A 16,707-nucleotide genomic window follows, 5' to 3' on the forward strand; every position below is an offset into this window, starting at 1 on the left:
TTGTGCCATCTACAATTGCAACAATTCGCCGTGGTAAGAGCAATCGATTTGCAATCAAGAAAGAGTGTACTCTATCGACACTGTTCAATCGAAAGTACACATGTTTCCCTGGGAAATGTGCTTTCCATCTCAAAACGCAAGAGGAAGAGATAGAGAGAATGAAGGGTCGGGGAAAACATTAACCACTAATAAACAAAAAAAAATAAACACCGATTGCAGCCAAAGCGATGGAAAAGCGTCTTAATAATTGTACCTCTTTACGATACATTACTGTCAACAAAACGGCAGCACCAATGTGGAGCACATACCATACCACCGTTACTCCAAATGTGTGGAATCTGCTCCCAAAGGTCCCCCCGCCAGCAAACGACAATACATTTTGGTGTCGTAAATGCTACTGAGTGAATGAGAAAAACAAGCGCCGAGATGTTTATCAATATTGAGACAATTTCGGCTGTAACGCGGTCGGCGGAACGAGGTCTCGAGCAGACGTTAAACGCGAAGTATAATCCGTTTGCTATTATTGTTTCGCTAATTTTGTACCGATTATTTTTCATTTTGTGCCGTTGGTGCCAGATCGTTGTCGGATGTGTGCAGCGTTATTAAATTATTCATTTTTTTCTTTATTTTATGCTGTTTGGAACACGCAGTAAAGTAGGTCTGCATGTTTTGGACGGCCACAAGTGTGCGCTGGTTGAAAGGTGGACAGAAATACAAAAGATCTCAAAATACATGTGTACCTGTTATCTACAGGTATTGAAGGATACTCTACAAACAAAAGTAATGACAATAGTATTTAGAACAACACCAATGAAAAAAATAATAATAATTTAAAGTTAAATAATAATAATTGTAATATTTTCATCCAAACAGATTGCTACATTCTCTTGATTTTAATTTATAACAAAGTATTCTTTACATTATAAAACAATTGTCTGGAGAAAACTAGATGTTATCATGATAGTATTTACAATTTCACAACGTTAAGATGTTTTACTATTTTATAATCTAACAATAAAGTTAACATTTTGTTGAAGAAGTTTCACTATACTGATTGTTTTTCCATTTTAGTAGAGTATAATGCATTTTTTTCTATACTTTTTATCTATGCTTTTCTTATCAAAAGGGCCACACAGAATAAACTGTTGGACATTGGTTTTTATTCTACGAAAATACCAATAAGATATTGGTGCAGATCTACTGTTTTCAAATACTGTGCAAAATATGCAAAAAAAACTAGCTAGAATTTTCAATAACATCAATAAAATGATTAAATCATATAAGCTATCTTTAACGAATAACATACATATCTAAACAACGAAAGCCCCTTTAAAACAATCCCCTTTAAAACACGCAACAAACACTAAACCAGATATTCTTCTTCAACGAATTTACCCCTTTGAAAACCGAAAGTGGAAGCGTTTTTGTGAATGCAAAAACATACGGTAATTGACATCAGATAGCGGTACCAGATGAGCCACGCTCGCACAGGACTGGAAGTACCAGTTTTCCCACTAGCATAGCCTAAGCACTTCTCACACCATCACAGCCACATTGCAGCCAAACGACTCCTTCCCAAATTTACCTTGCGACCCACAGCCGAGACGCCGTCTAGTTGGATGCGCGCGAGAAACGCTAGAAACCGAAATTTATTATTTCAGCCTGGAACCGGCAGGAACCTACCACCGGTCATCCAACGTACTACGCCGGAGACAGGAACTCGTAAGGAGACGAGAGACGTTGGGCAGTCGACAAGATTAGGCGAGAAAGATTATTGCTCCCCGCAGCACTTAACCATGCAGCGCGATGCGATCGCGCGGGGTGAAAGTAAATCTAATAAAATTGTAATTGTTAATTTCAAGTGACGGTCGTGGACGACGACGACGTGTGCGATTGCTCGCGACCATTTGTGTTCGCAGTAGTAACAGGCGACCCAGCAAACACACGCCGGTGAACGGACTGGCGGAACTTGCGCTGCTGCCTCATCGTTCGGTCCAGCGCATCCTTGAGCACGCTCTGCAAATGGCGCAAAACGGAAGAGTCCGCGCAATGATTACATTTTATGCGTTCAAGGGTTGTCCCTTTGTGGGTTCATAAATTATTGATGAGCGATCCGCGATGCCGCGACGGCAGGTTACGGAGAAGATGCTGATTTGAGAAGGCAAAAAGTGCCACCAACGAACTAATCACAGCTCACGAATGAGCAAAGCATTATTGGGAAAGGTGGCGTCACGCATGTTGCACAAGGGTGAGCGTCAGCTTTTGCCAGTTTCCGGAAGTTAGGCTGTGCACGATTGTAATATTTGAATCTAATCAGCGCGATATAGCTTTCTATGACAACTTTTTGAGGGCTTTCTCTTTGTCAAATTAACAAAGCAAGCAATACCAACATCACTACGAGCGGATAATTAAAGATCATTCGATTTGATATTTAATTAGAAACTTTAAATCACATAAATGCAGACTACATTTGTAAAAAAGCGATGATTATTTAACTGATACAAATGGCTGAAAAAGTGTTGAAACTATGGAACATTTTATAATGCAAGTATTTTACTTAATCGGAATTAATAAGTACTTTTCGTAAGTAATTTTAATTCAACAGGACAATATTACCAATGTTTTATATCAGGCTAATTGTTGCATACTTTTTTGTTTTTCCTATCACAATCTACCTCTTAACAAAGCAGGTCGGGCCCTCTAGCCCAAATTTAGCATATTTTTGACTAGTATCCCGGTACGTGTCCATAACCCGCCGGACTGAAAATCTGTGAAACGAACAAAAGTGCTTTTTACCAACCGGGCCCCGTTCGTTTCGATTCGCGTTCAACTATCGCTGGCGCTACTTTCAATTAGACCCACAATCATGCACACCTCTATCAATTATCGTACAGGAGAGATGCGGGCTCCATAGCGCCTAGCCGCATCGTTCAAAAACGGATCGCAATTCCGCTGCTTTTCCTCCCGTAGTTCATTAGCCAGCTAACAAACGGGTTCATTACTTTGACCTACCGAAAAACGCATTAAATACGTCGCGGTATGCTGCCGCCGTACCCATAAAGCCCCGAGCGCTTCCCAGTAGAGAACAGCAAAGCGGGTACTAACACACGCTCTCACTACCAAATGAAACACTCGCATGTGGCTGCGACTTTCTTTATCTAATAAAATGAAAATAAACACTCTAAACGCATCCCTTCCGCCACGGTGGCGCGGTAAGGCCGAAAAACTTCATTACTTCCCTTTTATAGGAGCTGGCGGTAAGAAAAGTGGGCGAACCAACTGGTCAGCAAGTTATTTGCGAAACAAAACCAAAAAGCAGCTAGAAACCACAACGAAGGTCTCTTCTCTTTCGTGGGAGAAATGTTTAGACTGAAACCAAATAAACCAACACAAAAAATAACCCACTGCCTAAACCATGCGATCAACTCAACGCACGAGTGTGCTTTTATGATCCACCCCGGCAAGTGACGCTTCTCTCTTAGGGCACCTGCACCGGTCTTGCTAGCAGGTTGTTCGAAAACAAATCACAACCAGCTGCAGTAACGCCAGAGAGAAGTGAAATATTAATGATTCACCCCTAAACGACGTCGAGAATAACGAAACGCCGACCTTTTGGTTGAATTTTGATGACACTTAGGTGTGCCTAGTGGACCCGGGTTTCCCTCTACGACATGTATGAGCTCATTCTTGAGCAGAAATTTTCACTCCATTATTATCCAACCTTCCAACCTTTTGCTTGCAAAAACAGCAAAAACAGAAAGAGCAACATTCCACCTCGAAAAGGAAAAGTCATTCCAGTACAATTCACGTTGGCTTGCCGTCACCCTCATTCCGACACCCCTTCATTACCCCAAAGCTCAAAGGAAATGGACGCTAATGCCCTCTGGGAGGCCATAAAGATACGGTATATGCAAACCACGCTGATTCCAAACGATCGTACACGTGGGGTGCATATGCCCCAAGTACACATACACTCGTTGAACTCTCCGCTTTTCAAAGTCAAGTTCCTTTACGCGCGTTCCTGTGTCCCCTCACCCTGTTGCCGCCTTCTGGAGTGGCCAAAAGTTGTATGCACAAGCCTGAGCGACGAAAAGAGAGTGTCCCAGAGAGTGGCAATGCTCGGGTAGGCTCGTTGGCCGTTGGTGGAACGATGCGGCCCAGCAAATCATTCGAGAATATACACTAATGCACGGCTATAACGCACGGTGAAAACTGTTCCTATGATTTTTCCCACCATGGAAAGCGAAAACACATCTGGCGCTGAAAAAAAGCGAGAGACACAACTGAGACGGAGCCAGCCGATAGAAGGAAACGGAAAAGGGTCGGTCGGTTCTTCTCGGTTCCACTTCCGCCCCATGAGTCATGCAAAGTCATGAACGCGCGCGCGCGAGAAAAGCACGAAAAGGTTTACTGTTTTAGCTAGCGCGACCAGCTGAAGAGATTGAACTTTTCGCGCAAACATGACGAGCGAGCTGGAAAAAGAGAGAGAGAGCGGGAGAAAGATCTTTCTCCCTTGGTAGCGACGCTGCTTTCTGCAGGCGCTTCGGCGGGAAAACGGATCCACTCGCAAGCTCCGGGTCCGGTGGCGTGTGTATAAATATGACGATTCCCTAGCAGTACAGCATCAGTGATCTAGCAACTGACGATCGAGTCTGACTGACGCAAGCAACAACCAGGACACCCTTTACCATCCGTGCCGCGACACTCGCATCCTACAGCTCAGTGTGCGACTCTGTGTGATTCTGTGTTTTCGACAGTGTGTGCAAGGTGCAAGTGCAAGGTGCAGCAATGAATCCCGTAGTGCGTTCCGTTCTAGCCGTCGTGCTGATCGGTGTGGTTGCGGCCGCCACCGAGGACTATCAGAGCCAGAGCCTGCGGGCGATTGTGCGGGTGTACGACGAGTGCTCGAAGGCGGAAACTGGCTTCAGCCCGTGCCTGAAGAAGCGTGCCATCACCTTCATCGACCGGCTGTCCCGCGTCGATGCGTTGGCACTCGGTGATCTGAAGATTGTGCGTAACGAGCGGGCGGCGGCCGAGCCGACCAAACCGCTGACCGAGGCCGAGCTGGAGCAGAGCTTGCCGCGCGGACTGGAGGCACGGGATGAGGCGCTCACCAGCATGCTGCTCGAGAAGGTTGCGGGCATTTTCAGCAGCCGCACGGTGCAGGTGACCCTGCCGAAGCTGTCCAGCGAGGAGCTCGGCCGTGGCCTGGAGGAAGGTGAGCTGCTCTGGGGGAGCTTTGCACTGTGAAGTGATATAGTAGAACGCTTTAGTGATCTTACCGGATCTTTTCCTAGTTAGGTCCAAAGTGTTCCACAAACACCTCTTACACTGAACGCATCACTTTGCACAACGCGAAATTGTTGATAAAACACCTATTGATGGCTTTGCTGTTCTGTAACGACTTCTTTCATCTCGATTCCAGGCCGCGGTAAGATGAAGAAGATGATGAGCATGATGATCATGGGCTTCATGATGAAGATGGCCGCCATGGTGCCGGTGGCGATCGCCGGGCTCTACCTGCTCGCCGGCAAGGCGCTGATCGTGTCCAAGATCGCTCTCCTGCTGGCCGGTATCATCGGGCTGAAGAAGCTGGTCGCCAGCAAGCAGCAGCACGGTAGCGGCTGGTCGAGCGGCGGCTCCGGACACGGCGGCTGGGATCGACGATCGGCCGATGCTGCGGCGATCGCTCAGAATATGGCGTACAGTGCCTATGCTAAGAACCAGGCGTGAAGCGTCCAAAGTTCCCCACCAAACCCACACACGCACACAACTTCCCGTGCTACTTCTTCACCTCCAGCAAAACCATCACCAATCCCTACATCATCGTCATCATCCATCTCGAGTCGCGTGACGCAGCACAGTGTCTAGAACATATTTATTTATTTATTTAAGTTATTTAAATTATTTAAAGTCAACCGTTTTGTTTTCCTCTGTCGCTCCTGTTCTTGTGCCGTCGCCACACAATCGACAAGCAAATTGACGCAGCAAACAGCTAACGTGCTGTGCTTTTCTTTCCAATGACCCTAATGAATCTTTTCACCCTTCTCCCGATGGCCCGTATGTGGCCCCACGATCATCCGCATATTGCGGATCTCGACCTCTATTCCAGTCTGTCTGCATGTGTTCCTCTCGCTTGGCCGGGGAAAAACACACGCGGCACCCAATCTGCATACAATCGGATTCCCTCCCTTCGTAACGCTTCTCACGTTGCTTCAATTCTATCAATCGTCTATCAACAATTGACCCTTTCGTACTTTCTCCGCCCCGTGTTTGTGCAGCGGAGGCCCTTTCTTTGCCTTTCCTTCGCGTCCCTTTATTTTCCCTATCAGGTGCAACCTTCGCCACATTTTCAATCTCTTCATTCAATTGTTTCGCGCATTTTCACGCCAATCTCTTCGCGTGTCTTTTCCCAACCCATCCCGATTAACTTTCACTTCACTGCCACCTACCCACCTACCTCTTACACGCCTACTCTAACTGTGCGAATTTTCCGACCACTCAACAGCCAGTTCAGCACTCCAGTGCGATTTTCTTTCCCCTTTTCCCTACCCATTGTCAATTTGCAAAGAACGAAGGACGGGCGGCACAAGTGTGGATCTCGTGACGGCCAAGTAGGCCAAAAGCAACACACACACACACAGACACATTACACAGCAACAGTGATACGGTAATGCAAAAATGTTTGTTGTGTTGTTGTTTTACGGTGGTGCCAGACTTAACTGCATGACACTGACGAGAACGACGACAGCGACACACAGGCACCACCAACCATCACCACCACCTACCCTTCAGATGGCGTCACGAGTTTTTCCTAACTGATTGTTGTACCTTTAGCCGCAGTTAAAGAGAGGGAGCGAGATAAAGGAAAAGAAAATGAGAAAAAAAACGAACGGAACAAAACAACAGTATCGTAGACAACAACAGCAGCATTAAGCGATGAACCGAAAATACGGACAGTCGTAGTCGTAGACACAACACATTTGTTACACGATGCAACAGCAACGAGAAAACTTGAAATCACAGAAATGCAACCAAACAGAGTCAAATCAATTACAAACTCGCAGAGTTGTTTTTTATTTTCTTGTGTTTTTTTTTCTTCATAATTTTCCACTCCTTTTTCACATCGTTAACTTCGCTTTTCCACCCATTTTCCACGTCACATTTTCATCTTCATTACCACAGTACGTGTGAGTGGGCGTAAGTGTGTATGATTGAGCTTAGCTTTTTTACGAAAATACCGACACCGAAAGAAATCGCACACACACGGCTCTCGTACCACCATTTCCACGACCTCGTAGGTGCATCGCTGCCTCCCAAAGGCACCAAAGCACGTGCACACGCGGATAACTTCGGATCTTCCCACCTCATTGCATTAGGTCACTGAACGGTAGTGTGCAGTAATTGAACCGCAACTGGAGGAAGAGAGTCCATCACATCCATCGCCGATTGGGATTTGAAAGCAACGACCCGGCCGAGTCGCGGGAAAATAATGTTTTCTTTTGCAAAGCAACGAATGGCAAGCACCCGAGCATCGCATTGATCGTAATGGTAGTACTTTGGGTGCGTTTCGCTATTACTAGCATACTTATTCCGGCGAATGCTTCAGCGTTCTCGCTCGGCCTTCTTAACAGGCTGGCGCTGGCAAAGTTCGCACATTAAATAAGCTCGCATTCGCGATTCGATCGGGGCGAATCGGTTTCTGTTCCGTTGAACGCTAAAAATGCGATGCATTTAATCGTGCGTAGCTAAAGGCTAGATCGTTACCGAACCCGCGGTGGCTAATCTAATGTGTGGGATCCCATTTCGGTACCGACCAGAACGTAGCCAATTATCGACAGGCAACGGGCTAACTGCTCCCGAACTGCCACGGCTTTCCGTACAGCCAAAAAGTAGGTCAGCAATCATCAGCCAAGCTAACTAGGTGCTGGATATGGATAGTATCTTTAACGGATGATTAGAGATTAACTACGCGAGGGTTTGCTTTACCTCATGTGCTACAATTTAAAACGGTCTTTTAACAACCGTTTGTACGGATATTCACCCAATATTGCTTTCGATGTTCACCCAACTTTGACTAGGAAAGTTTTCCGGTAAACCTAGTACCAATGATGACCAGTTTTCATAATCTGTGGATATTAATTTTAAACTGAAATTAAGAAAAACAATATTGATCATGTGCAGAAGATTTTACAAAATTCATCCTTTTTTTTTGCTTATTTGTAGTGCCTGTCTAAAATTCGGCGACAAATATTTACCAATTAAAATTTTTGCATATTTATTACCAATTAAAGTACATGGATTTCGTGTTGAATTTCCAAAACAGGACAGACATGTAACACGAAATCTCTTTTAAAATCTGATTTTTTTATTCTACTACTTATGGTGCTTCTATGCCGCTGCACCAAATTTATACGCCTAAATGTATGCAAACCCCTCTTACAATGTATAACTTTCATCACTGTTATACAGCAACCGTCCCCATCGCCTAAAGAAACCCCCAATTTGTCCAACCCAATCCAATTTCTTATTTTCTCCAGACTTAATGAAAAAAAACGCTCCAAACACTGTCTGAGTGTAAAAATACTTTCAAACATATTTTAAGGTTTATTATTTTTGTTAAAATATATATGTATAGTTTTATTTGAAGTACAAACAAACTATCAACGTGGAATCATAAAGTCTAGTACAAGCGAGAAAGCTGATTAATTTAGTAGTTTTAGCTATATTTAGTTAAATTCATAATTTAATACACAAAATAGATTGATCATTCATTTTTTAGTACAGATCAAAAAATATTTTTTCAAAAATTATTTGATATTTTATCTAAACATAACAACGAAAACGATAACTAATGTTCGGATTCTTGACAATACAGAATAAGTTTTACTGTTCTACAATTTGCACTACTGTAGTACATGTTATCTGACATTATCAAAAGAAATTTTGTTGACTGCCAATAGTGCATCATATCAATGTTACGAATATAGGATACACATATAAGAAATTGCATATTCAACAACTTAACTTTGTGGTACCTTATTGAATTTGATCAATGTTAATGTTTATAGCCAACATATCCTCCAATTTCTTGGCTTCGCGGATGACATCGACATCATCGGCAGGACAACGACGAAGGTGTGTGAGGCGTATACCCGACTCAAACGCGAAGCAGCAAAATTGAATTGAGAATCAATGCGACGAAAACGAAATACCTGCTTGCCGGTGACTCAGACCATCTGGAAAGCAGTGTATTAGTTGACGGCGACAATTTCGAGGTGGTAAAGGAGTTTTGCCGGTCTCGTAGTACAGTCGTCAACTTGTACGACTTAATAACATGTCCGTCATGGGTTCAAGCCCCAAATAGACCGTGCCGACATACGTAGGACTGACTATCCTGCTATGGGGGGAATCAATAAGTCACTGAAAGCCCAACTCCACAAGAAAGTGGTACAGAGGCAGGCCTTGACCGACAACGATTGTTGAGCCAAAAGAAGAAAAAGAAGAAAGGAGTTTTACTATCTCGGGACGGTCATTACTTCGGACAACGACACCAGCAGCGAAATCCGGAGATACATTGTGTAGGGGAATCGTGCATACTATGGGCTTCATCGAGACAGAAGACATCGAGTCCGCACGAAATATGAGATATATCGCACATTGATTCGTCGGAGGATTCGGGACGACTCCGACTCCGGGCGGATTTAGTGGTTCCATTTTGCCGGAGTCAAAATCGGACTAACAATAGTTGGACTCGGATCGGAGTCGTGAGTGCGCTCCAGAGAGCACATCACTAATGCAAACGCTCTGGTCGTGTTGGAACAACGCATCCTCAGGACCAGCATCCTGACGGTGGCGAAGGCTGGTAGGATATGATAGCTGGAGCATGTCATGAGGATGCCGGACTCATGCCCCACCAAGAAGGTTTTCGGCACGATGCGCAGGGGAGCACAGCGAACTCGATGGCTGGATCAGATGAAGCAAAACCTGTCGGAGATCGGGTGTCTACATGGATGGGAGGTTGCAGCTAGAGACCGAGCTTCCTCGAGAATGATTGTTGGCCAGGCCATGTCTCATCGACGTGCTGTATCGTGAGCATGCCAACAAGAGATAGAGAGAGAGTGAGAGAGAGAGAGAGAGAGATAGAGAGAGAGCGAGAGGGAAAGAGAGAGAGCGAGAGGGAGAGAGAAAGAGAGAGCGAGAGGGAAAGAGAGAGAGAGAGAGCGAGAGGGAGAGAGAGAAAGAGAGAGACACTTATCAAATTTGTTGGCAACAGCGAAAGTCATAAACTTAAAGGAGGACAAGTTAAAAGCTCACAAGCCGAAAGAAGTTTGTTATCAACGCAGATCCATCAAGTATCAAGCATCGTACTTCCACAAGGACTAGAATAGAAAAGTCATTTAAGACTAACTATAGACTAGCAATAGAAAGATGAAATAGGACGTCACTGTTGAGGCACGATAGGGTATATCCAGGCGATTAGATAAAACATTTGCATACTTAAAAACATGGTTTTAAAACCAACGTAAAACAACGTTCCAGGTCTTGGAAAGATATAAAATACCGTATGGATAATTATGGACAAATGGGTATCAAGTGACCATGAAACCCACTACATGGTCAAGACCTTTGACAAGACCAGTAGTAAAATGGATAATAATAGGATCGGTTCAAGCTGAGCTGTTCGAAGCTATTCGAAGATATCAATAACAGGTTAGGGATATGAAAAACAATCAACACCATACAATATCTGCTATTTTTTCACAACAAAAAACAAAAGCAACTGTACTCATTTTATAAGGATGTAAGGGGATGAATTGATTTATTTTGTTTGTTACATGAGCTGCTCATTTTAAATACAATTTACAGGAATGTGTTTTTATTACCTTACCTAATGAAGAGTATTTGCTTCTGCTGTCACGGAACCTTAGGGCGAATATGGGCAGTATTTTTTCTTCTTTCTCTTTCTCTATCTCTCTCTATTTCAATGGCGCACTGTTAACGCATCACTCACCTACTATTGCAGTTAAATCTCTTTCTGTGTCCTCGCAACTAAATCCTATTTACAAAACTTATCAAACTTGCTCCGTCCCCACCTGCACTCAATGGAGCGCGGTCTGATTTACCGGCACGCTCTTCCTGTAGCGCAGCAAATTCAGATCGTTAAAGTTCTGGTTGAGCTTCGGGACAAAGATCGGAGATCCGCTCGCACCGTACTGTGGTCGGGATCCGAGCGATGGAGGAAATGATTTTTCACCATTATTTAGCGCAAAGAACGGCTGCGACGGCTTGCCCTGCTGCAGGATGGTGCTGTGGCCGAACGTCGACTGCTTGGTGAACAGACCATGGCCAAAAGGCATATTTTGCGTGTTAAACACGCTCAGCGGGTTGGAGGTGGTTGCTGTTGGGGGCAACACCGGCCCCAGCGGCTTGTACGGGACCGGTAGTACGACCGACGGGTGGTAGTATGCGTTACCGTGCAGCGTGTCATACGGAACGGTCGGGCGCAGATGGCTCTGGGTGGCTAGCTGTCCGCTGGGAATGGCCACACCGTCGATGCGTAGGATGCGTGTGTTGAACTCGTTGGCGTCGAGGTTTTTCAAGAAGAAGCGATGGAACTTGGACGTCAGCACGTACAGTGCCGTACCGTCGCGGTCCGGTGTACGAAGATCGGCAGCAAACTGGATTTTCTCTTGATCTTGCGCAAGGATCCTAGAAGGTGTCGGAAAGGGAATAATGTAAACGTCTAGCTGTCAAGTGCTTCCTGCGCCAGGGATGCTTACTGATGCTCGTTCGTTCGTGGATTCCAAGATGCGACGGCCGTCTCGGACAGTGGTGCGTAGAAGATAGTGCCACCACGAGGAGAAGCGCCCAGTCCAATGCCTTGGGAAGACTTGCGTCCCACCAGCTTCACCGGCAGATCCTTTCCGAATGGCAGCGGACCAGCACGCAGCGCAGCCGTGGTGACGGAGAAAATGCTACACACACAAGGAGGTAAGAAAGTTCCAACTTTAAAACACGCACACACACGATCGAACGAATCGATGGTACGTCATCTTACCGATCAGTGGCCAACGGTTGGAAGTACACGATGCCAGCCTCCATATCGAATGCCAGGCCCACAATACCGTCCATCAGCGTGAACCGGTGCTCCAGAATGGACGATTCGGCAAAGTCCGGATCGGGATACATAGCCGGATGGCTGACGCGCCACGTCAGATCCTTCCCGCTGTCGTACACAACGATGCCCGGTGCAACCGTATCCGTAATGTAGACGAACACATCGTCACAGTTGTTCTCCGGTCGGGACGTCGTCTCGTCCACGATCAGGTTCGTGTACAGCGACTCGCGCCGTACCACCTCGGGCGGAAAATCGATCCGACGCACCACCTGATCGGTGTGCAGATCGTACACCAGAATCTTGGGCGGGCACGTCACCTCAAAGTCTTCCAGCGACCGGGACACGCCAGCATCCAGCGCCCACAGTCGATTGCACGAGTCAATGCGCAGCCGGTACACCGACACCAGCCCAATGTCGGAGCAGTTGTACTCCTTCGTGGCGGCCCGATGGTGCGTCCAGTCGGGGTAGGCCTGCAGCACCGGTGAGTCACCGTTGGTGCCGCGCGGAATGCTCGACACGGTCGCCGGCACGCCCGAAAACAGGCGCGGGGTGGCGATGAAAATGCGATCGTACCCCACCTCCAGCCCGGTGGCGACGACGTTTTCCGGGTTGTAGAACTCCTTACTGGCGGCCGGATAGTCCCACGGGAAGTTGAAGTTGAGCAGGTTCCACTGCTTCACGACCTCCATCTTGTGCGAACCACCGACGGCCTGGCCGGGCCGGGCGATGGCAACCAGCACACCGCTGCACACGACCGCCAGCAGACACCAGCGATGCATTTCTGAACAGCTGCAAACGGGAAAGAGATTGGAAGTCGATTACATCACAACAGCAGTGTGCAGCACCAGCGCTCCAGCGTTGACCACGAACCGCGCCGAGCGATCGTTTCACTTTCAAAGGTGGATGTCGATCTGATCGAGAGCGCCCCCTTTGCTGGCACACAGGCAAATGCATTTTTCGCATCGCATTACGAACGTGCGAGGAATGAAACAGAAAGAAAACCCACCCGGGCTAATAACCCGATAGCGTGTGCATGATCGCGAGGCAAATGTCAATCGTTTCGATCTCCGGAATGCTTGTCGCATAAACGGGAATGTCCGTAGCGAGTGTCGCACGTTGGCTTTAATTTAATACTGTTGTGCGTTACGTTTGATTTAAAGCTCGTGCTATAACTTTTACTTTTTTACGTTTGTTTTTTTTTAAGCAATACTAGAAATATCTCGGAAAACACCAAAGTTGTACAAGCGACTCGTTCGGCTTATAATACAAACTTTTATTTCCCCCTGGTGTTGCTGCCAGTTAATTGGCCTGATGACAACATGCCCAACATCCACTAAATTATACATCCCGGATGAATTATTAATAGCCGTTAGCATCTGATCGGCAAAACAGAGGCTCGATTTTAGCGGCGCCAACGTTGCATAATATTCGCACCGAATTCGAACCTCCCTCCTCCCCCTGCAAAACGCACATTGGCACACTTTCGCCAACGATGTGTGGTAAAATATTGAACTTCACTGCAATACGTCTATTATTTATGCATCTGCGAACCAACTACCGGTTGGATGATTGCGATCGGCCGTTTGACAATTGATGGGCTCGATGCCAAGGACCGCTACACAGCCACTGCAGGCATCGTGATTTCTCCTTCCATCTTGATCGTGCGTTGCAAGTGAGAGAAAAAAAACACAACAAAACCGGTCAAAACATACGCCTACGTGCGTACTTTTGGCGGATATTGCTCCATCCAATTACTTGTTGCCGTCGCTTCTCACATGTTCTCCATTTTCAGAGAGGAAAATAACAGAAAGGCAATAAAAAATAGCTTTGCTTGTCTTACGTAACGATCAATTACCGTACGCCGTGCTGAAAGGTTGAGCAAAAGAATGCACAAGAAGGTCAAGAAAATAAAGTCCTTGTGGACGAGTTTGTGAAATTGTTTTCAGATTGATTTAACATTATTAACGATTGTTTCCACATTATTTTCCTGAGATGTTTTAATGACGGCACAAGCCCCAAGAAACCTGCACCAAAACACAGTAGGAAGTGCTGAAGTGAATGTTTCCCCTTCCAGCAGAGCGTTCAACGGCAATAGTAAATGGTTGCGCCCCCAAATCGCGGAAACCTCCACCCAAAACTGACGGCAAAAGCCGCAGCAGCCCCTCATTTCCGGCACCAAATTGAGAGGAAAAACAAAAACAAACCCCTAGCGGAAACCCTCATCCACTGTCAAGACCTCGCCCGAGTACCGCTCAAAACCATACGCCAATGCCAATTCGCCAACCACAAAACCAGGGCCACTAAACGGCCACTTGGTGACACACACGCCATGCAATGGGTTGTCGTTGGCATCGTTTAAAGTCCCACCCTTACCATACGGCCCCGGTGTTTGGTCGATTGCACACTTGGTTCAAAAATATTGATGTGTTTCCCTCTTTCGCACGATCATTAGTACCGGCTGACGCCACTCATAAACGAACGAGGGGAAGGCTTGGATGCTTCATTTGTTAAGCGTCCAGAGAGAGAAAGAGAAGCCTCCACCATCATCAGGTCTGACCGGTACATTGGCGTGAAAAGGTGGTCCCCATTTTAAATGGCACTATTTACACAATATGCAAGTCTTTCACAGGCCTCTCTGTTGGCATAACCACGGCCGCGGGGCCAACAATGGAGAATCGAACGAGATTCCCATGACGATTGTCGATCGAGCGCGTACAAACCCCCAAAGTGTGCATGTGTGTTAGTGTCTCACTTAGCCAGATCCGTGTCATTTGGTCCATTGTTCGATCTTCAGGCCACTCCAGCCGTGCGATGAGACGCATCGGCCCAGTTCACTTCGTCACAGAATCCGTCACACCTTTAATGTGCTATGGTAGGGCCACACATAACAACATACACAAGCACGCACACACATGGACTCGGCTTACATTTGTTCACCGTGCCTTGCACGAGCGGATCATAAGCGAAGCGAGTTATGCAAACCGTGCCATCCCTCGCTCTGCACAGCTGCACCGCTCCACACACGCCATCGATCACACTCAAGGCCACACCTGCACGATCATCATCATTGACACAGTCCCGGAACGGACGGATCGGCCCCAAAAATGGCTTGGACCACTCCATTCGAGCCAGTGTTGCTCCTAACGGAAACACCAGTTCCCGAAGGAGGAGAAAAGCTGCAGCTCACATTCTGGGCCGCTGGGCAATTAGCGCACAGCGCTCGATCCGGAGCCTGACACAGAATGCACCTCCGAGGGCTCGCCTTGTCAAGGGACGCAAAGTCCCGTTCGCGTGCGCACCATCGGTGCACCATGCGGCAAGCTCCAGCCACCATCGACGGCTGCATCATGCTCGCCTTCAGCTGCACACGCTTTTTGCCTTTCACTTTTGCGTTCTCGTTCTAAGGACACGGGCACCCGCGCGCGGACTTACATTGTCTCTTTGCTGCCTGTCGAAGAATTAAACCCGGTCGACGGGAAAAACCACACCGCACAATGGAACACACTTGCCCCACGAACGGATGCACTCTCACACAAACACACGAACTATCGCGGGTACACTACAAGACGGAACGGAGGAAAATGGTCCGCACCGATTCGCGACCGAACGGCAACTGTGGTCGTGTGCCACTCGACGAGGCTCTTTTGATGCGTTTATGCCGCGCGACCGACCGATCATGGCGATCGGAGGCGCGTTACGAAGTGGACGGGTTCGGGCACTCCTCCTTCCATCTTTGGGGTTTTGGGGGCTCTTATTACGCGGAGGACGGAGGACTGGGCCGGACGGTTCACAACAGCTTGCCGAAATCCTTTCAAAATTGTTCGTCCTTTGCACGTGCCATCGAAAATGGTAACGACAAAAAAAACACTAAACAAAATTGTGGGAAGGTTACGCTTCGGCACGATCGTTAGTGATCTAATAAATATGTCAGTATATCTTATCCGTTGCGATCTACCGGGATGTTGCAATCGATCATTGTTTAAATCAATAATACATAGGGTTTTTTTGGATTTCGCAACAATTTGGTGTAGATAAAATAACACAAAATAGTTATACAACTAAAAACTATATTAGTGGAGTGAACAAAGATAGTCGACAAGAATAGAGTAAAATGAATATAAAAGAAAAGAGATGAAAAAAGAAGTAGAAGTAAGAAATATTAAGTAGCAAGAATATAAAAAGCATTCTTGTATTCATTTTTATGGCTTCATTATTATTGCACAACTAGGCTTTATCGTATTTTATTCTTATTCTTTTCTTCCTTTACAATTGCCGAAGCCTTGTCAAACCATGTTAGTCCTTTTGATTTATAAATTATTTTATCCTCATCGAAAATTCATTTAAAACAAGCATCTAATATTATAATAAACAATACACATAGAAAATAATACTTACAATTTAATAAGATTCATAAGATTAATTATTCTAACACTAAGTAGGGATGAAATGTTAGGAACTAATAACTACTGTCCTAACAACATCTAAAAATATTGTCTTACAATTATTGTTATTATACTTCGTTGTATTTTCCATTGATTTAATTATCATAAAAATCTATTCCATAGCAAAACCGGAATCGCATTGTT

At 46.1% G+C, this 16,707-nt stretch overlaps 2 protein-coding genes across 2 annotated transcripts; one reads left to right on the plus strand and one right to left on the minus strand.

The window, feature by feature from the left end:
• The first annotated feature begins 4,635 nt into the window (after window positions 1-4,635).
• Window positions 4,636-7,053, plus strand: LOC121590334. The gene is made up of 2 exons (XM_041909908.1): window positions 4,636-5,218; window positions 5,426-7,053. Exons 1-2 carry the CDS (start codon window positions 4,789-4,791, stop codon window positions 5,731-5,733), a joined length of 738 nt encoding a protein of 245 aa, XP_041765842.1. The 5' UTR covers window positions 4,636-4,788; the 3' UTR covers window positions 5,734-7,053.
• Window positions 7,054-10,795: 3,742 nt separating this feature from the next.
• Window positions 10,796-15,812, minus strand: LOC121590028 (major royal jelly protein 1). The gene is made up of 4 exons (XM_041909369.1): window positions 15,554-15,812; window positions 12,062-12,910; window positions 11,784-11,978; window positions 10,796-11,712 (listed from the first exon to the last, which is right to left on the minus strand). The coding sequence occupies exons 2-4, from the start codon at window positions 12,898-12,900 to the stop codon at window positions 11,103-11,105; spliced, it is 1,644 nt and encodes a 547-aa protein (XP_041765303.1). The 5' UTR covers window positions 12,901-12,910; window positions 15,554-15,812; the 3' UTR covers window positions 10,796-11,102.
• Window positions 15,813-16,707: the final 895 nt, after the last annotated feature.

The sequence above is a fragment of the Anopheles merus genome, chromosome 2R (assembly GCF_017562075.2).
Source record: "Anopheles merus strain MAF chromosome 2R, AmerM5.1, whole genome shotgun sequence".
In the NCBI taxonomy this organism is placed as follows: domain Eukaryota; kingdom Metazoa; phylum Arthropoda; class Insecta; order Diptera; family Culicidae; genus Anopheles; species Anopheles merus.